General features: G+C 47.9%; 2 protein-coding genes across 3 annotated transcripts in view; both read left to right on the top strand.

The window, feature by feature from the left end:
* Positions 1 to 10,921, top strand: part of HYDIN (HYDIN axonemal central pair apparatus protein) — a 142,595-nt gene extending 131,674 nt beyond the window's left edge. Inside the window, exons 79-86 of the mRNA XM_083454603.1 lie at positions 593 to 873; positions 1,571 to 1,790; positions 2,943 to 3,155; positions 3,928 to 4,091; positions 5,506 to 5,656; positions 6,475 to 6,705; positions 8,098 to 8,322; positions 9,930 to 10,921. Coding sequence (XP_083310729.1) covers positions 593 to 873; positions 1,571 to 1,790; positions 2,943 to 3,155; positions 3,928 to 4,091; positions 5,506 to 5,656; positions 6,475 to 6,705; positions 8,098 to 8,322; positions 9,930 to 10,418 — 1,974 coding nt within the window. The 3' untranslated portion in view covers positions 10,419 to 10,921. The remainder of the gene's footprint in view (positions 1 to 592; positions 874 to 1,570; positions 1,791 to 2,942; positions 3,156 to 3,927; positions 4,092 to 5,505; positions 5,657 to 6,474; positions 6,706 to 8,097; positions 8,323 to 9,929) is intronic.
* Positions 10,922 to 12,553: 1,632 nt separating this feature from the next.
* VAC14 (VAC14 component of PIKFYVE complex) overlaps positions 12,554 to 21,017 on the top strand; it is a 70,410-nt gene continuing 61,946 nt past the window's right edge. Inside the window, exons 1-8 of one of the 2 annotated variants that reach the window (XM_083454606.1) lie at positions 12,554 to 13,041; positions 13,744 to 13,894; positions 14,893 to 15,060; positions 15,580 to 15,642; positions 17,686 to 17,793; positions 19,389 to 19,498; positions 19,989 to 20,095; positions 20,355 to 20,489. In XM_083454606.1, coding sequence (XP_083310732.1) covers positions 12,938 to 13,041; positions 13,744 to 13,894; positions 14,893 to 15,060; positions 15,580 to 15,642; positions 17,686 to 17,793; positions 19,389 to 19,498; positions 19,989 to 20,095; positions 20,355 to 20,489 — 946 coding nt within the window. In that variant the 5' untranslated portion in view covers positions 12,554 to 12,937. The remainder of the gene's footprint in view (positions 13,042 to 13,743; positions 13,895 to 14,892; positions 15,061 to 15,579; positions 15,643 to 17,685; positions 17,794 to 19,388; positions 19,499 to 19,988; positions 20,096 to 20,354; positions 20,490 to 21,017) is intronic. The other variant, XM_083454607.1, reaches the window with a different exon arrangement.

The following is a 21,017-nucleotide window of genomic DNA, read 5'->3' as shown; positions in this document are numbered from 1 at the left end:
TCATTAGATGCGTGAACTGTTATCCTGAGTTACAGGTACAGTATATGTTTAACATGTGGAGGAAGTACAGGGAGGTTAGAGGGAAATGAATTACAGAACAGCACAGACAATTAACAGTTGTTGAAAAGACATCCTAGTGTTCTGTGAAGTATCCATGGATCCTGGTGGGTCTACTAGGGCACCAAGAGCCATGGAACTACATCTCCCATGAATCTTTGCACTGGGAATAAGGTTAAGTCCTCCTAATTGCAACATTTTGCAAGTGAGTTTGGAAAAAAGTGAAGCATTGAGGTGGGGATTCCAGGCCTGTTTATCAGGAGCATGAGAGGGTGTTACCTCAGAATGGGACCCAAGTTTAATTTGTTTGGGGTAGGTCCATTCTAAATCAATCCAGGAAGAGCTTGCCCTTCACTAATTACGTATTCATGGTGCAAAAGCCATACATATGCCTGTTATGCAGCTGTTCTGCCAGTGAAAAAAGTGGCAACCTTAGCCACCAAACCTCCAGACTTGCTGGAGAAAAGCAGCCCCTTGGAGTTATCTGGGGCAATGTCTGGTCCAGGGAGTGTTCAGTCCCATCTTTCTTGGGCAGGTTCTTTCCATGACTCCATGCAATGAAATAACCCTGAAGCCCAAAGAAGGCACATGCCACGTGGAGATGACTTTTGCCCCGAAGAGCCGCATCCTGCCGTTCAAAGAGGAGGTCCTGCTTGAGTGCCACGGGATCCTGCGCTCCCTCTTTGTGGTGCAAGGCTGCAGCCAGGGCATCGAAGTCAGTCTGGACCAGGATCATGTCCCTTTTGGAGCAGTGGTGCTACGGAGCCAGGCTTCCCGCCGCATCATGATGCAGAACACAGGAGACATCGGTGTGGGGTAAACAGAGAAAGTCCTTCTGGCTGAGTTTCCCTCCCCTCCCCACCCCACTCCACCATCCTTTATGCTCCACAAGGCTAGTCTTCCTCCCTTCAAGTCCTGGCTTAAGTGGCCATTCACTTGTTCCAGAGGTGTCAAAGGCAAAACAAAACAGAGAAGAAACAGGACAGTAAATCCATGTCCACTGGGCCAGCTTCAGGTGGTAAAAACTTCTGCACGTTTTTGAGTAACCCAGGATTCTGTTAGGGCAATGCCACTCACCTGAGTCTCCTTCCAATCCTGTTATCCTTCCCCCATCACCTCCCACTGTCTTTGTCACTAGGGGGTTGTGGCTGCATCAACTCCTTTTCAGTAATTCCTCTCTGTAGCCCTTCCGTGGAGCACCAACCATCTTCAGAAGGGCTAATCCAAAATGTGTGTTTTTCCAACCCCAATGGAGGTATCTCTAATAGATTGTGTCTATTACAATACCTCCAATTCCCTGCATGGCAGCAACTCTCAGCACTAGAGATCAGCAATCTGCAGCCAGTGGGTTTGGTCTTCCCGGGTTTCCCAGGTCAGCTTCCTGTCTTTCTCTTCCAAATGTGCCTCTTGAAATGGCTTAAGAAAGGAAGCATGGAGGAAACGAGAGCAAAGGGGCTTTCTGGGTTGTCCTTCACCCTCCTGCTGAAATGCTTCTTTTTCTTTTCATGAAAAGATTTAAATGGGACGCCAAGCGCTTCAAGCCAGACTTCTCCATTAGGCCAGTGGAAGGCTACATTTCCCCAGGAACGGACGTCTTCTTTGAAGTGACTTTCCACCCCTGTGAGCAGAGCCAGGACATCTGCTATGAGAACCTCCAGTGTCACATCCAAGGCAGAGAACCGCTCAAGCTCATGCTCACCGGATGCTGTGTGGGAGTCCCCCAGGTCAAAGAGGTACAAAACCTCCTCAACAGGACTGTTTTCGTGGGATGGCAGGTCTCACACGTGACTAGCCTGTGGAACACTCTCTGCAGCTGTATTTGCATATTTGGACAGAGGATTAATGTGTTTGGATCAGACTTGGATGTGAAACCTCTGAGATTTGCACTCCCTGAACTACCATGCAAAACTGAAATACAGTTATCCTTCCATCCCCCTCCCCCCATTTGGCCATGTCCCAGCACTCTCCTTTTAGTTGTTCTTTTGTGTTTATTAAAAAATAAAGGTTGGATGTGGGTATCTCCATCCTTGCCACAATAACCTGCAAGATACACTTTTTATTTGGGGAAACTGTTTGTATCCAACCTACAGAAGCCTTTTAGCTTCAGTAGGCATAGCTCAGGCATAGGCAAACTCGGCCCTCCAGATGTTTTGGGAATACAATTCCCATCATCCCTGACCACTGGTCCTGTTAGCTAGGGGTGATGGGAGTTGTAGTCCCAAAACATCTGGAGGGCATAGCTGATGGCCAGGGGTAATGGGAATTGTAGCAGTATTTGGAGGACACCATGTTGTAGCTATCCCTGAATTACCAAATAAGGAGTAATACAGATGTAGCAACTCAAATGTCTTCAAAATGTCCCCCAGTGATAAAATACCAGTTGCAAATGCTTTTTGTGCTTGGGGGAAGATGTGCTTTGTGGGCTCTTGAGCTCTAAGCCAGCCTTCCCCAACTGGGTGCCCTCTAGATGCTGTTGAACTACAACTCACATCATCTTTTGACTTCTGGCTCTACTGACTACAGCTGATTGGAGGTAGAGTCCAGGAACATCTGAGGGCCCAAGGTTAAGTGACTCCAGACTATGAAGGACTGGCAACAACCCCACCACCTCCAGTCCCACCCATTTATTTTTTTCTTTGAGATGGTGCACTGGAACTCTTGCTTCCCCAGTGTAAGTCCCATCTTCAGTCAGCTGCCCTGGAGAGCTTTTTCCTCTTTGTGAAGGGAAATTATTTAGCAAGGTGAAATTCAGAAAACCAGTACCGAAACAGCTCTGAAGAAAAGGAGGCTTGGATAAAACCACCCGGAACATGTTCAGAATTCAAGTGTGTTGACCATATAGGAAAAAACTATGACACTCTCCGTCCCCTCCTTTCACTCTTCAGGTGGTGAATTTCACATGTCAGGTGCGGGCAAAGCACACACAGACCATTATGTTATCCAACAAGACCAATCAGGCATGGACCCTGCGGCCAATCATTGAAGGGGAGCAATGGAAGGGTCCAGAGTTCATTAGAGTAGAAGCCCACCAGCAAAACAAGCCGTATGAAGTCACCTATAAACCCCTTGCCATGAATTCAGACAACAAGAAGGACCAGGTATTGCACAACAAAGGGCAAAGATGCCGGGGGGGGGGGCAGAGAGGATATTTTGGGTCTCAGATCAGAATTGCTAGGGAATTGGACTAGATTTGCGGGCTTCTCTCTATGGAGACTTACTATTGGCAGCCCAAAGTTTCCATGTACCTTTATCAGCCAATTGTTTTAAAATAATTATTTTAAAGTAATTATTAAAAATAAATATTTTATTTATTGCATTTATATCACACATTACTTCTCCAAGGAGCTCAAGGTAGCATACTTGGTTCTCTCCTCCCTCATTTAATCCTCGCAACAGTCCTTTGAAGTGGGTCAGGCTGAGAGGCAGTGACTGGCCTAAGGTCACCCAGTGATTTTCATGGCCAAGGATTACAATTAAAAAAAAAAAAATTAAAGATAAAATAACACTAAACTAAAAGAACACAAAACTAAGAGTTGGATCCAATGCTAGTCATACTCAGTGAAACCATTGAAGTTAATGGATCTGACTAACTTCGGCTCATTACTTTAGGTGAGCTAAAAGTATTTTAGCTGTAGAAGCACCTCTGCAGCGTCATTTGATGCTCTGCTATGTTGCATTAAGCATGGTGGGCTTACTCCAGAGAGTGGCATTTCCAGAAGGCAGCTGTTTTGTTTTTCTGTTGCAAATGCCAGGTGGCCTGAGGACCATCTTCTTTTCCTAGTATCTTTCAAAGCAGCCACATTTCACAGGAGAAATCTGGTCAGGTCATGTGTGTATCTTGAGGTTCTCATTTCTCCTCTTGCCTGTTAGGGGTCCATCTTCTTCCCCCTCCCGGATGGGACGGGGCTGCTGTACCTCCTGCAAGGCACTGCAGAGCCTCCAAAGTCTGCTGGGAACATCATAAGAGAAGTTCCATGCAAAACATTCTACACAGAACTTCTCCCCATCTCCAATTGGCTAAATAAGCCGCAAAGGTAAATGGGACGGGGGAGGGGGGTCATAGGGTTGGGACTGGCAGCTTCTGTTCCATCCAGTGCCAAGCAGGATTCTACAGTTCAAGGTGTGCCTTGGCATCCATTGTCAGTAACCTGTTACAGGCCATGGTCCCAGGATTCTGCAGTTCCAGTGGCTGAGAGTTGCACTCTGTTGGGTGAGCTTTGGTTGCAGTCCAAGGAAAGCCTTGAGACTTCTGCAGTGACCAGTGTTGAGCTCCATGCAGGCTATGACTTATTCCCACAGCAGGAAGTGGGAAGGAAGGAAGGATCTATAGCCAGGCATACCTCAAAAACCTGGGCAACACTGGTGAAGGATGCAGCAGCTAGGCTAGTCTGTGGTCTAGGTTTTGCAGTTTGGTTGCACTGTATGGCACAATAATTTTCACTTTGTTACATCCTCCTCCTCCTAAATCCAGGGCAACAGTATAGCTCTGAGTGAGTCTCCACCTGTCTTTCTTCTATTTTATGTGAGGAAACTGCGATACATCCCAGAGCTCCCAGCAGTTGCTTTTCTTAACCTTAGACACTTTGAGGTCCACATAAAATGAACACTGTCTCCATAGAGGTGGTTCTGAGCACCCCCAAATGTTGCTCAAACTCTTCCTACCCCCTAACCACACCAGTTTCATGCCTGATGATGATATATCTAAGCAGAAATATATTGAAGGACGATGAAATGGGTGAGATTGATGGTTCAGCTGTGCAATGAAATGTGACTCTTTTGAGTCAGGTTGGTTAGCCGCCATCAAGACTATACTGCTTGTGATGGGCCACAGGAGCAAAATAAATATATTCCTTTCACAATTGCAGTGGGGGGGGGGTGTTTCTCCAGTGCTTCTCCAAGTTGGAAGTCAACACCTTGTCCCCAAGTGGACTTTCAGCCTCCTTTCATCTTTTCCTTCTCTGTTACTTTCTGTGGTCACATCAATCAAATCCCACCTTTGAATATTGCTCCAGCAAGTCCATATTATATTTCTCTGCCAAGAAAACCCAAACTAAAGACTTAGGATGCTATGGAATTGGACAAGAATTAGTAGTAGTAGTAATGGCTGCCCTGTGCCTTTAACACCAGCTGAATCTGTAGAAACAAGCAAGTGAAACTTTTCATATCATTGGAATAAATATGATTTCCTGCTAAATGTCTGCATACCTGGCCCTGCCCATGACCCAGTTGAAGAGGCTAAGCTATTTATTTTTTAACTTGCTTGAATAAAAGTTGAAAAGCTGCGACTTATACAGAAGACAGTTATTTGCTTGTGGGTGTTTTTCTTCAGTGGATAAAGCTGGGGAGAAAGTGGTCTCTCTTTGTCTGCACAGCCACAGCCAACATTCCACATCTAGTCCCTGTGGAGCATTTATAGGGTGAACGTGGTGACTCTCCTTCCTCCGACAGATTCCGTGTGACAGTGGATATGCTGAAGCCCGAAAGGCTGGAACTAACCACCACACTGAAGACCCTGGATTATGTGGATGTGCCTACTGCTGCCAAGAAGGACCACAAGCTCACCTTCTTCTCTTACAGGGAAGGCATGTACAGTGCCAAGGTAAATACCCAGCCTGAACACCATCCCCTTTGCCCTTCTGAGGGCGCCTGAAGTAGAATGATCCCTCCCGTTCATAGGGACCACACCAGTGGAGATTTAAGGACAGCCAGCTCAGCAGAGCATTTGGGGGTGCAGCTAATCCACCATCAGCCCCTTTCTGGGATTTCCATACAAGAGGCTGTTCTGCAGGGTTTTTTTAGGCATTTTGTATCAAATGTGTGAAGGGCAGCTCACATGGTGCCCCCAGGTGTTGTGGACCATTTATTGTTTTATTTATTACATTTATACCCTGCCCTTCCTTCCAAAGAGTGCCAAACAGCTGTAGCTTCCAGTATATCTGACTGCTGGCTTTGCTGTCTAGGGCTGATGAGTGTTGTGGTCCAAAACATCTAGAGGGTACCACATTGGTTATCCCTGGTGCACAACTGAAAAGGAAAAAGTTTCCGATATCAAATGCTTTGGAATCATTTCCCCTCAGGCTCTACATCTGCTGTCTTGTGTGGGCTGAGAATTCATTGCCATCCTTTCCAGTCACCTGACCCTTTTGCATTTCTCCTTTTCTGAGAGCAGCCCAGCCACTGCTGGCAAGAACTGCAATTCATCAAAGTTTCAGTGATGCTGAGCTCCAACACTAGTTCAGTTGCCCTGCACTAGGCAGTCTGAATGCTCAGTGCTTCTGGAAAAAGCAAGGGTGCTCAGTTTTGTGCAGTGTTTTGGCAAAAGGTGGGTGGGATAAAGCTGACCTGAATGGATTTCCATCCTTCAATGGAGTCACCACCATGGCAGCTCCTGACCCTGACACTTCCTTACCTCTGCAGGTGACCTTCCGCAATGAAACGACTCAGGAGTTCCTGTTCTATTTGGTGACTTTTAAGGTCATCCCATGTGGCCCACTTGGCACCATTGAGCTGATGACCCCTGTGCGGCAAAGCACCTCATCTTCCGTGAAGGTTGAAAACCCTCTCCATGTCCCAGTGACCTTCAACACTGACTGCAAAGTGCCAGACATCAACATTCCCCCCCAGTTCATTGTCCCAGCTCAGTCGGAGGTATGAATTTGCCTTTGAAGTGGCCAAGAGCCTGGTCTTGCAACTGCCTCAGCCAGCAATGGCCAAGACGGCTCTGCTGTCATTCGGCAGTCAGCAGAACTACATCTGGGTGATTGTTTCCTTTCCCTAAAATGTTTTGGTTCCACTTTGTATGTAAATATAATAACATAATAATATAATATAATAATAATAGTAAATCTGGATTTCCTACCTGCTGCAGTCTGGCCTGGAGCCTGGCTCAGACCTGACACAATCCCTGGGATAACTTTAGTCCTACCCTTAAGTTGCTGAAGGAACAAATCTTCTCACCCTCATACGTCCTTCACTGATGAATCCAGTATTTCTTTCTCTTTTTCCATTTCTCTCCTGCTCCCTCACACACCCTCTTTTTCCTCCCACTGTCTCCTTATGGCAGGCCTCTAAAAAACCCTTTCACCTTCCCTCCGGTGTTCTCCTGTGGAGATGCTCCCTCCTTCCCCATGTGTGCATTCTGCCTGCAGGAAGGACTGGTTGACTTTCTTTTCACATTTTGAAAGCAGCATGATAAGGAAGGGGAGGCAATTCACGAGTTACTGTCAGATGAAAACAAGCTCCTCACAGGAAGGGAAATGTCACTGCTGCTGCTGCTGCTTCCAACACCTCCAAGGTGTGGAACGCCCTCCTGTCCCCTGCCCCTCCCAGAGTCATCAGGCAGCCAGGACCCTTGACATTGGTCTGTCTGTCACTGGCTAGATTGTCAAAAGGGATTTACTAGGATTGTTCAACAGTCCATACTGTTCTGTAGAACAGAAAGTGACCCAGCCCAACTGAAAATGGGAACATTTGGCCTCTAGAGATGTGATTTCTCTATTATCACCTTACCCTCCAAGGAGCCTAGGGTGGTATACATGGTTCTCCCCCTCATTTAATCCCCACAATAACTATTTGAGGTAGGTTAGACTGAGAGGCTGTGAGTGGCCCAAGGCCACTCAGTGAGTTTCATGGCCAAGTGGGGAGACCGGCTCTCTCCCAAGTCCTAGTCTGACACTTTTAGCCACTATGCCATACTAACTCTCTTGCTCTCTATGCCTGCCTATTCTCTTGCCCATTCCTTGCCTGCCTTCCATGCTGCCCTCCCAGCCTGCCACCCTCATCAACTTGCCTGCTGCTCAACTGTCTCCAGGTTGACCCACTGGCTGTGGCGCCTCTATCCCAACCCTGCTCTTGAACCTGCCAGAATTTGCTCTTCCACATGCTCTCCCTTCTCTGCTGCCGCCCAGTGTTGGCCATGGATGCTGCACATTCATTCTTGCAGAGAAAGGGAGTTGGGTGGAGCCAGTCAGTCAGTGACTGTCAAATCCCCCTCCACTTCTTGACCGGTTGCTTGTTCTGCCCCCTCCCCTCTTTTCTCAGGGGGTGCTTGTGTTTGAGTTCCAACCAATGAGGCCTGGAGAAGTTACTGGGCGCCTGTCCCTCTATAGCAATGAGCTGGGCTCCTTCCAGTACGACTTGATCCTGAAAGCCACCCCAGCCCGGCCAGAGAAAGCCCTCTCCTTCTGCGCCATGCTGGGCAGCAGCCAGATCGTCTTCGCCAAGTTTGTCAACTACACCCGTCAGAAGACCGAGTACACCACCAAGGTGATTCCAGTTGCCGTGATGCCACTTCTGGTCCAGGTTGACAGACACAGAGCTTTCACCCATGGTAGCCTTTGCTTGTAGGCAAATCAACTTTCCCATCATCCTGCTCCACTAGCTTATGATACTGCCACACCTTTGTGGCATTGTAGCTCTTGCTACAGGCCCTGCAGAAGCAAAATGCTTCCTCCCACCCCATCTTGGCCACAGTGCCAACAAGCTTCTCTTCCCAACTAGCTGGAAAGCATGTGAACATCCCTCTGGAGCTGCTTTCTGCTGAGTCAGTCCTGTTAACATCTGCTTTTGCAGGCAGAGAAAGGTATTTCCCAGCCTGGGACTGAAGCAGGGACCACGTGCATATCTTACTTTATGATGTTTATACCCTGCCTTCCTCCAAGCAGCTCAAGGTAGCATACACGGTTCTTTCCCATCCCATCCCAACAATCCTACTTGTGAGAGGTAGTGACACTAGCTGTGTGGGGTTTTGAAGTGAGATTCTCAAGTCTCTTTGACTCTTTGCAAAGCATTTGCTCTGCTGTCCTGAGCCGTGCCCCTCCTGTTGCGTGTGCCACCCACTTCCAGCAGACAGTGGCAAGGGTGGGGAAGGGCTGTTAAATTTATCTGGACTTTGGCTATGACACAGCTGAAATCTGTGCTAGCTGGTTGTGGGTCCCTCTCCCTGCTCAATAGGGAGACTTGAGCAGTCAAATGGTTGTTTATGTGTGTGACTGGGATGAGGTGAGGAGTTCTCCACGAGGAAACTTTGACTTTTCTTTGCAGAAGATGCAAGGAGTTCTATCAGTCTCCCCCTTGCTGCCAGGCAAATGAAAATTGCAGAGGAAGTGGAAAAAGTTTGAGGCAGCACAAAGGCAAGGGTGGATGTGACAATGCAGTGCAGTGCAAATTTGCAACTGAGAAAGCAAGAGGCCTCTGGTCTTGAAAGAAAAAATGGCGGAAAGCCTGGCTGCCCACCTGCTGTGGTACATTACTGCCTTTCCTGCTGTTGCACATGAAGCCTCATCACTTTTGAGAGTCCATCCTACACTTCAGTCTGTGTCATTTAGGCCAAACTACTGTGGAGAACCTACTCACCTTTTGGGTTCTGACAAATATCTCATCCTCCAGGATATTATAAATAAAAAAAGCTGCTGCCAGGCTCCAGATTGTTTCCTTCTGTGCCCAAGTTGGGATTCTTCTCACAAGGAAGGATTCTGGGTAAAAGGAGATCTGCCTTATGATGCCTGTGTTAGTTTTCAGAGGCTGCCAGGGTGAAATGCCTCTAGGTGCATGGGACCTACCCCCGCCTCTATCCCTCCCTCCCCTCTCCAGGGAGACACACCAGTACAATGGGTTGTGCTCTTCTGTCTGGGGTTAGTGGCTGATTGCTTCATTGCTCCAAAGGCATTGCAGGAGGAGTTTTGCCAGGGAGAGGAAGCAGTAACTGAGCCTGAGCACAACAATAATGCAACCCCGTTTGTTTGTTCTGTTTTACTGGAGTTTGTTCTGACCCTCTGGACAAGACTTGAGTCAATAAGAAATGTTACGTTTGTCTGCTCTGTGGTACAACTGCAGCCACCAGACCAACCAGACTGTGATTTCTCTCTTTCCAGCTTGACTGCCCTGACTTCCATGTGGATAAAGTCATCAATGCACCTGCAGGAGCTCTAGGAGGCACTGAGGTCAGCGTGGAAGTAATCTTTGAGCCATGTCAGTTGGGTGAATGCAAGGGAACACTTGTCCTTTCCTCAGCCATAGGAGGCGACTACGTCATCCCTCTCAGTGGCACATCAATCCCTCCTAAACCACAGGGGCCTATTCAGATCAGGGCTGGCACCAGCACATCCATTCCCTTTAAGAATGTCTTCCTGCATCCCATGGCTTTCTCCTACATTGTGGAGAATTCTGCCTTCACTGTGAAGGCCACTGAGACTATTAAGGCTAAGAAATCAGCTACCATCCTAGTTTCCTTTGAAGGGAACCCAAGCGGCACCAAAGCCGCTGTCACCAGCAAGCTGGTTGTCTCTTGTCCTCGTGCAGCTGGGCTGGGCTCAGGCGTCTCCTGGGTTTATTATCTAAAGGGTATCACACCTGAGAAATGAAACTGTAGAGAGCCACTGTGTTGTCTTGTTTAATTTAAGCATTGCCATAAGGAGGGAGAGAGAGCTAGACAGTCAGCACATTGTCTTGCTTTTTGGTATTTGAGCCCCTGTGTCAAGCATCTTCCTTGCTTTTCTTAGGAGAAGGGAAAGTTGGCAATGCCTCTGTACCTTTTGGAAGGAGAGGGGAGGAAAGCCCTCTGTGATTGTCCTTGCGGCAGGCACGGAGGACAGCAGGGTGTGTTATACAGGGCTTCCACATGCAAGATTTCTGTCAGAACAAACCAAGTGTCTCCTTGTGTAAGGAGGGCAGCACACACCATACCAGGAATGTCCTTCTGCCCTTAACATTCCTCCAGTGTTCAATATGCTGAATAAGTTAATGCAGCAGCATAAAACATCACCTGGAAATGTGCAAAATGAGATTCTGCCTTATACCCATGATAAGAATGTCTTGTTACATAAGATTTTATTTTGGAATAAAGGTTATTAAACAAAACAAGAAAGTGCTTGAAAGTTTGTCAGGACAAGGCTGCGGGCAGGATTCTGGGATCTGGTAGGGATAGAGCCATACCAAAAGCTTAATGGCTCCCAGTACGTTTCCGAGCACAATTCAAAGTGCTGGTGTTGACCTTTAAAGCCCTAAACGGCCTTGGCCCAGTATACCTGAAGGAGCGTTTCCACCCCCATCGTTCTGCCCGGACGCTGAGGTCCAGCGCCGAGGGCCTTCTGGCGGTTCCCTCATTGCGAAAAGCAAAGCTACAGGGAACCAGGCAGAGGGCCTTCTCGGTAGTGGCCCCTGCCCTGTGGAACGCCCTCCCATCAGATGTCAAAGCGATAAACAGCTACCTGACATTCAGAAGACATCTTAAGGGAAGTTTTTAATGTGTGATATTTTAGTGTATTTTTTGTTTCTATGGAAGCCGCCCAGAGTGGTTGGGGAAACCCAGCCAGATGGGTGGGGTACAAATAATAAATTATTATCATTATTATTATTATTATTATTATGTCTGCTCAGGTTGCCTGGAAACAGTTAGATGATTTGGATGGCAATAATCAGCTGTCAGTTCCCTCCATGGTAGAAAGTAGGAGAGGCAGAACAACCATGACCTGTGACATCAGGGTTGTGCATAATGTCACATACCTGTCTGTAGACTCAGCTGTGCAAATGTGCAAGTTAGGCTGAGAGGAACAGCTGGCATCCTGAGAATCTGTTTCTGGAACTTCTGGCTGCAAAGAAACATATAAGGGCATGGGCAAAATATCCAGTGAAATATTTGACTCCAGAGGGGATAACAGGACTTTTCTTGGTGATAGTGATGGAGACCAGGGCCTCCTTGCTTATGACCCAGATGCTTTCCAACAAGGTGCTATTTGCCAGCATGCCTCTCTTCAGGACTGCCCTCCCCCAGTGTTGGCTCTGACAACATACTAGGGCCAAATAGAGAAAAGTGAGCCATTTCCACAAGTGGCTGATTCCTAATTAAGCAGCGCAATCTCTGCCACTGCTCACAATTGTGCTAGTGTCAGGTTTTCTTTTAAATAAACAGGTAGAGGGGGTTGTGCTCCCAGTCTTTCAAGTGAAACTTAGGGACATGGGGGATAAGTATGATTTTGACTGTTTCTCACTCAACATGCCATCATTTAAGTTCCTTCAGACTGAAATGCTTTAAGCAGGGGTGGCTAATGTGGGCACTTTCCAGAAGTTGTTGGGACTCAAGTCTCCTCAGCTGGATGGCTGCAGGTTCACCACCCCTCCTTTACAGCAATGCTCAGCAACAGAGGGTTGGGGCAATGGCATTATTTGCCAGATGGTTAAAAAAAATAAATTAAAGGGTTCCCCAAATGTCTGTTTGGACGAATGGTGGGATTCGAGTGTCAAACTGTTGAAGGCAATCACTTTATACAGTAGAGTGAGGGAAACGGTGCTGTGGCCAATGCTGGGTCTACGAGACCCGCTGACAGGAATGAAGGCGACTAACTTAAGCCATCCGTATCAGTGGGTCTATGAGCAGCATTGAGTTGGAGGCAGCCCAGAAAGGCAGGAAAATGATTTACACTAGGTCAGGCCACCAGCGAGAGCTGCTGGCCCTTGGAGCTCGGCGATCCCGCTCCACCGCCCCAGAGGGGCGTCTGCCGATCCGGATGAGGCGTCGCTCGAAGGCGCTGGGCGAGAAGCCTCCCCGAGCTTCAAGGCGGACTGCGCCGCCCTGACTGCGCCTTGATCGCTGGCGACGCGCGGGAGCCGGTTCGAGGACCGCATGAACGAAGAAAAGGGGCTCGGGGGAATTTGTCACGTGAGACCGCCGGGTGGGGGGGAGCAGGAAGCACCTGATATCTCACGTGACTGAACCAAGATGGCCGCCGCCTGGTAGCCGGAGAGAGAGGGGGGAAGCGCCTCCTCCGCTACAGCAGCGCCAGTGCCTCCTTCCCGCCCACCTGCTCCTGCGCTCGGGAGCCGCTCGTCCCTTTCTCCACTCCTTCCTTCCTTGAGGCCGGGGCAAGGCGGGACGACCGGCACGATGAACCCGGAGAAGGACTTTTCTCCGCTGACGCCGAGCATCGTGCGGGCCCTGAACGACAAACTCTACGAGAAGCGGAAGGTGGCGGCGCTGGAAATCGAGAAGTGAGCGAGGGGAGCGGGCTGCCTTCCATTCACGCTCTTGGGCCGCTGAGGGGGCCCTTCTCGCACCGCACTGGCAGCAGCAGCCGCATTAATAGTGCCCGGCAGGGTCTTTCCCCGCCCTGCTTTGAGGTGCCATTGGCGGGGCTTCAGCCGCTGAGCCAAAGCGCTTTCCTCAGCGCCCGCCTCCCCTTGCTGAAGGGCTGGCCCGTTGGCTGCTCCTGCTCATCCTGTCACCGAAGGGCCTCTTCTTTCTCTTGGAGCAGGCCTGAGCGGGGGCGGGAGTGCTTGTTTAGGGCGGGATCTACAAACAGCAGCTCTGAGGAAGTTGCACCTCTTCTCTCAATCCTGAATTTCTCCGCTCTCACCACATACCAGGCATAAAGATCAAGCCCTGAAGTAGGGCTTGACACAGAGACAGGCTGCTGTTCGTATGGTTGAAGGGCCTTATCCAGGCACAGAGAAGACCAAGCCTTTCTCCCTGCACGCACCTTGCAAAACTACTTGTCATATTGAGTGGGCAAAACTGGGCAGGGTGGACCAGTTTTCTGGCTCCATTCCATTTGTTCATAGATGATTCATTTGTGGGCATACAAGGTTGCTAATGGCCAGCTAAATTAAAAGAAATATATTCCTCATGTTAAACTGGAGCCAGACATGGACCTGGTGAGACATGATACAGCCTTCTTATTCTCCTGTTTTTAGGCTGGTGCGTGAATTTGTGGCTCAGAACAGCACAGCTCAGATCAAGCATGTGATTCAGATTCTTTCTCAGGAGTTTGCACTTTCCCAGCACCCACATAGTCGAAAAGGGGGGCTTATTGGCCTGGCAGCCTGCTCCATTGCTCTTGGGAAGGTAGGTGGTGTTGCTGTTTCTTTGACCCCATAGGAGGACATGAGCCCTTGTCCTCTGTTAGAAGGGAGAGAGGCTGTCTGTTCTAACCTCACATTTGTTCCAGAGGAGGAAGACATTCTGTGATGGATGACTTTGGAAATCTAAAAAAATGGATTCCAAATTAGTTACAAAATTATTTATCACAATCTCCAAAAAAAAGTTTTATGAATAATTAAGCTCTAATGCTGATTTGGTGCAATATTAAGAAATATCTCCAAGTAACATCTTCATATGTAGGAAAGCATTTAGTCAAGCTGTGTGCTGCTTCCAGCTGCCTTTGACCAATTTCCTTCCATTTTCCCTGGTAAAATTTAGGCTTATTCACACATTACTTGGCTAATAAGGAACTCCAAGTTTTGAGCCACCTTTGGATGTTTTGGCATTGTCAGAAGGGAACAGGTTCCCTTCCCTCCCATCAGTGGCCAGAAAAGGCAAGGGAGGTGGGACTTCTTGTTAGCAGAGTGACGGCTCTTCCTACATTCCTGAAAAGAGGCTGAATTCTGGCCCATCTCCTCTCACTGTTTAAAATGGACTTTCTTGCCTTTGCTGCATAGTAAGGAGCTTTTGCTCTAGGTTTGGGATGCCCATATTTTCTGGATTTGAGGACACATTTGGAAACTTAAGAAACTGTTGTGGGACCAACAAATGTTCATTTCACAGAACACAACTCTCCACAACAACTCTCTCCCATCTCATTTTTAAAAAAACAGACAAGTGATGGAGACTTTAGCACCTGTGTGCCTGAGGAATCTGTGTTGCCCACAAGCATGATGTTGGTGACTCCAGCTATAGTCAGTGCCTGGGCATTCTGTTCTTAGCCAGGTTTGCCGGCCCTATTCCAAGCCCCACCCCCACCCCGGTGCACTTGCAAGAAAGCAGGGGCTCCACTCTGGTGTAGCCACTGCTTAAGTCCATGGCTCCCCCCCCCCCCCGCCTTATCCTTGTGTTTTGATTTGCAGGACTCTGGGCTGTACTTGAAGGAGCTCATTGAGCCTGTGCTGACATGCTTCAATGATGCTGACAGCCGCTTGCGGTACTACGCCTGTGAGGCCCTGTACAACATTGTGAAGGTGGCCAGAGGCTCTGTACTCCCCCACTTCAAAGTGCTGTTTGATGGCTTGAGCAAGGTAATGGGTTTTCTTGACAGGCCAATAATGTCTCACACATGTAAGGTCTCTGATGTCCTGTATATTCCTGCTCTGGGGCTCTTTGGAGGTGTGGGAGCTGATTCTGGACAACTGGGGCTGAGATATGGCACTGAGGATCTCCATAAACATCCCCTAGAGGAAAATGTTCTCCTACATTGTTGCCTTCAGTTCATCCTCCTAATACTAACATGTCTGCAGAAGAGCTCTGGGAACCTGGCAGAGAGTCTGGTCCAGGGGTCCATGAATGTGCTTTCCAGATCGCTCACGGCAACCATAGCTCGGATGGTGGTGTGCACCTGTGGGTGGGGGCTTGCCTCTGGCTTTGCACACTTTCTGGGCATTTCTGGAGCTCAGTTTATTGTCAGACAGGAGGTGGTGTCCCTGCCCCATTGCTGGGAGTCAATAGCCAACAGAAAATAGTTGTCTCTTGGTCAAGTCACTACTAGTGTCTTATGCACACAGCTCAGCCACACCACATACTCTCTCTGTTTTTCTTAGCTTGCTGCAGATCCAGACCCAAATGTCAAAAGTGGATCTGAACTCCTGGACCGGCTTCTGAAGGTACAGTCCTTCCTGCTGACAGCAGCTCATGACGTGCTGGGGATAGGTTACAGGTGGACGGATGCATATTTCCTGCATTAGTCTTGTTTGCGATCTCATGTAGAATCTGCTATCCTGGTTTTCAAGTTTTAGATATAGAAAGGTGCTAAAAAAGTGAGAATTTTCTTCTGGGTGTGATAGAAGTGATGAGTAATATGAAAAGTAATTTTGCAGAAAGTGGTGAGTTTGGGTGTCTGCCAGGGTCCCAGGCCAGGAGACAGATCATGTTCTCAGTAGCCCTGCCATTCATGCTTTATATGAAGCACCTGAGAAGGCTGGAGACTGTGTTGGAACTAAGTACACTGGAATGTGGACCCAACTCCCACAGACAAACACTTCTGTTAATTTTTCTAAGGGAATCAGAAATTTATGGGAAAGATGGGAAACCGAAACCAAGTTCATAAAGCAAACTGAGCATGCATAATGCACCTCTGGCTGGATGCTCTAGCTACTGGCACTGCATCCTAGACTGCTAAGAAACAAGCCATCTTGTTCTAGAGGCAAGGCGGATGCTGCTGACCAGCCTTCTTCTTTAGAGATCCAAGGTCACCTTCCTTGTTCCCACTGTCCTCTGAGATTGGTTGTTCCCTGAAGAGCAAGCAGAATTACATGAAAGCGAGCTTCCTCTTCCAGAAGAAACAGAGTATCTGAGTTTCCTAGGAAAGGGGGGGGGGAAGCTATACAGTAAAACCTCTGAAGCAGCTTTGGCATTTGCCTGGGCATCTGGCTGAGCCACCAGAGGACTTCTCAAGCACCCCAGAGAACAAAGAGCAGATATTTAAAATGGTGTGAGGCTTTGGTCTAGGACAAGGGAAACAAACAGGATTTTTAAAAAATAAAAGATTGTGAAGATTTGGTCCTTCACAACCTCTATAGAAACTGGACAGTGCGTGATTGTTCTCTGTATGAGAAAGAAGGCATAGAGTCCAAAAAACTAGAAAATGAAAGAGGAACCAGCTCTTCCACAGAATCCCTGTTGGTCATAATACCAAACATGAAAACTAATTTAGCACGGAGGGCATTGCCCTCATGACCAGAACTCTGAGGATCAACTGGAAATGGAGAAAGAAGTGTGGGAAGAGTGTTGTAATGAGCATGATTTTAACCACATTCACATCAACAGAGTAAAAACATGTTTGGAACACAGTAAATTACCTGAAGTTCTAGGTTTACTAAGCTGCTGTGCCTTAGAAAGGTTCTGGTCATGGAGCCTCCAAGAGTGCAGCAACCAGGAACTTAATGCTGGTTTTAATAATTAACCCCAGGACCTATGCCCCTGATACAAATGTTGTTGACTGGTCGAGAACACAACGTTACCAAGTGTGTTTATGTGCTTATGGATTCCTCTTTTGAAACCAGATGGGACTATGTTTAATTTAGTTGGCAATGTTTCACATTTGTATACGTATGAAGGTGACTGGAGATTTGCCAACTAAGTTAACTGTAGTTGCATGGATTTTGGAAAATGGATTTTTTTCAATAAGAAGGAAATTAGTTCAAAAGGAAAATTAAGGACATTAAATCTCTGCAGAATGCTTGGAAATGGGGGATGTTCAGGGATCATCCTCTTACAAATGCTGAGAAGTCATACATTTACACTGGAATATAAAGGCAAGTGTTGGCAATCATGGTGTGTTCAGCAAGCATATGAAGCAGATTGTAGGACAGCATCTCACATCTCTGTTAGGAAAAGGCTGGACCTTCAAGCACCACAATGTCTTGGATTCAGACAGTTGGTCTGGAGCTAATGCAGCCTTTGGCACACCTGACATCTTCCAGATATTTTGGACTCTAGCTCCCAACAGCTGTGCTGGCTGTGACCAATGGGAGTTGTCCGGAACATCTGGAAGACTCCTGGCTGGTGAAGACTCCAAGCTTATGCATGGCTGGAAGGCTCTCTTTCCTTTCTAGAGTGGTAGAGGTCCTGGACTTTGTGTAGGGTTCAAGCACTGATAGGAAGGGAGTCAAGGCTCATTCTCATGCTCATTGGCTCTGACTTTCTAGGACATTGTGACTGAGAGCAACAACTTTGATCTGGTGAGCTTCATTCCACTGCTGCGTGAGAGAATCTACTCCAACAACCAGTATGCTCGACAGTTTATCATTTCCTGGGTAAGTGTTTTTGGTCTGATGCTGGGATTTGTTTCTCTGGCATCTCAAGTGAGCAGTGTGTTTTATAACTGTCAGCTCAGTGTTTTCTGATACTTTGGAATGGATGGTGGTATAAACAGCAGCATAGGGGTGCGTGTTACCTGCTTGGGAAGCAGCTGGAGCTGCTGTGTATATTGTTGCTCTTGATGGCTCTGTTAGAAACTGCTGGTAACAGATGATGCATAGTTCCTTTGTGGAAAGACCTTTCTTGTTTCTCCTTGGCAATTGTTTGCAGTTTGTCACCAGTAGCTGCTGACTTCCTGATACCTTCCTTCCAAGCCCTGTTGCAGGTTTAGTAGAAGGGAGTCCCTTGCTCTGACCTGGCTGCGTGAAAAGGGCCTTTGAGAGACTTTCTACAGGTGTAGAATTCCTTACCAGTGAAGACTTGCTGGTGCTGAAGGCACCAGCTCTCTTCTTTGTGAGGTGCCTCTTAGTGGCCTAAAATGACCTTTCAGAGTGGCAAAGGCTGATTTCCACCTTGTCAGACTCAAATACTTTGGGGAGCATATTTTAACCTGGAGCTGGCTAAAAATTTAAATGATTAGTGAGGCAAATCTTCCACGTGTCTCAAAGACTTTTTGGGTCTTGTTTCTTTTGAGTGAATGTACATAACAGGGAGATCTACTATTAAATAAATGAAGCTTAAGATGCAGTGCCCTTAATCCTGGAGGGGCCACAAAAGTGAATTTAGTCCACACTGCTTAAATTTTTTAGTTCTAGCAGTAAGGTAAGGTAAAGGGCCACTGGACAGTTAAGTCCAGTCAAAGGTGACTATGGGGTGCAGCACTCATCTCACTTTTCAGGCCAAGGGAGCCAGCATTTGTCCACAGACAGCTTACTGGGTCATGTGGCCAGCATGACCAAACCGCCTCTGGCACAACAGAACACTGTGATGAAAGCCAGAGCTCATAGAAATGCCATTTACCTTCCCACCGCAGCGGTACCTATTTATCTACTTGCACTGATGTGCTTCAAACTGCTAGGTTGGCAGAAGCTGGGACAAAGCAACAGGAACTCACCCTGTTGCGCTGATTCGAACCGCCGACCACAGCACCACCCGCATCCCTAGCTCCTAGTAGACCCAATTTGAGTTGAGCTTTATTGTATATATTTCAACAATCCCGTAGTTTGAGAGTCAGTAGCACAGATGTGAATGTGTGGGGATCTGTCATGGGAACAACCCCATTGAAGAAGATAACAGTGGCTACCTAGATCTTGTTTCTGGTTGCTCCCATGACAGTTCAATCTTCAGGGCCCCCAAAATGTAGGTCCGCCACTGGCACATAATCTAATTTTCCAGAACACAACCCATATCCTTTAGAAACTCACTTGCTAAAGGCCAGACTGGGCTGGCTGAAGGTTGCCCCTGTAATGGTGTTACCCCCACTCTCTGTCCCCTTCCTCCTCTCCCATTATGCAAGCTGCTTCTAGGACCCGAAAAGCACCACTTGACATCTTGTGGCAAATCCAGTTTAGGTCTAAAGAGACACATGCTACTACTTGCCACTGTGCTTCTGTATCATCTTCCTTTTGTTTGTCTTTTCCCCTTGAATTAGATCTTGGTTCTGGAGTCAGTTCCAGATATCAACCTTCTGGATTACCTGCCAGAGATTCTAGATGGCCTCTTCCAGATCCTGGGTGACAACGGCAAGGAGATACGTAAAATGTGAGTGCTGAGCTGGGTCTGGGGATAACTGCTTGGCTGTTGATACACAGGCTTTGCCCCCTTGTTTCCAGGGCAGTGCTCCATTAGTTGCATCACCATTTCCTTCGGCTTCAACCCAGTTGACACTCTTAAACAGAAAGTAGCAGCTTTGGGTGAGAGGAGGGGGCTGTTGCCTTGTGTGTCCTGCTCAAGGGTTTCCCACAGGGAAGTCTGCTCGGCCACTTGAAGAATAGGATGCTGGGTGAGATGGGCCCATCTCGGTGTGATCCAGCTTCAGGGCTCTATGTTCAAGTGTCTTGGTAGAAAGCAAAGTTTCTAGGCTGGAACCTGTGCTGGATGCCCAGCAAGCAGACTCCTGTCCTCGTGTCTGTGTGAGGAGAAAGAGTGAACAGAAAGGGGCATCTGCTTCCCTTTACACCTTTTCATGTTTTTTTCCCCTATAGCAGAAGACCTATTTCTAAACCCCCTGCCTTTCCCCCCTTGCAAATAGGTGTGAAGTGGCCCTTGGTGAATTTTTGAAAGAGATCAAGAAAAACCCTTCCAGTGTCAAGTTTGCTGAGATGGCCAACATCTTGGTGATTCACTGCCAGGCTTCTGGTAAGTTATTTGTATTTCCAGCCCACCCTTCACCGTACGATCCTTGGGTGTGTTCCAGAACCATCACAACTGAAACAAATACTATTAAAATTAAACCACAAGGCAAACAAAGCACAGGAGCAGAACAGAAGCAGCACTGTTCAGCAGTGATGGAGGGAAGAGGAGGGAAGGCTTCCTGGGGAAAGAGAGGTACCTCACCCACCCCTTTCCAGACAGTCTGCTAAACCACCTTTTTGTTTCCTGATCACTTTGACTGCAGATGACCTAATCCAGTTGACTGCCATGTGCTGGATGCGCGAATTCATCCAGCTGGCTGGCCGGGTGATGCTGCCATATTCCTCGGGGATCCTGACAGCTGTCCTGCCGTGCCTGTCCTATGATGACCGGAAGAAGAGTATCCTTGCAGCAGCGGCTGTCCTCCTCCCATCCCTTCCTTCAGAAATGTCCACCAGCATCTGGCAGAAAGGAGGGAGGAGGGTCAGGCTAAGTCAACAGCCCTGGTTTATGCCGTTGGAGGATTTTGCTGCTGCAGCTTCCTTGTGAGCCTGTGGATCATGAAAAGGACTGGGGGGCAGCCCCGTAAGCAGCTCTGCTTTCTGTGCTTTCCTTGACATCAGAGCAGCCCCACAATTGCTTTCCCTGGGATGCTTAAGCAAAGGGTTGGCTTCAGTAGAAGAGCCATTTTCACGTGGACACCCCTTTTGTGGGTATCTTTACTGAAAGATGTAGCATCGCTCAGGCTGGGCCATGAGAAGGAATCAAACATACTTCAGTATTCCTTTTGGCCCATGAGTTGAGAATCTTCCCTATTTTTTTCTTATAGAGGGTTTGTTCTGTAATGTTCTCTAAACATGTGCCAAATCTGATATCTGATGCAACCTTTGCCAGCCTAAAAATATCAGATTGAAACCAGTTTTCTAGC

This window comes from Podarcis tiliguerta, assembly GCF_965153285.1.
Source record: "Podarcis tiliguerta genome assembly, chromosome: 8".
Classification (NCBI taxonomy): domain Eukaryota; kingdom Metazoa; phylum Chordata; class Lepidosauria; order Squamata; family Lacertidae; genus Podarcis; species Podarcis tiliguerta.
The sequence above is the reverse complement of the archived record's forward strand: the minus strand, read 5'-3'. Positions and strand labels throughout refer to the sequence as shown.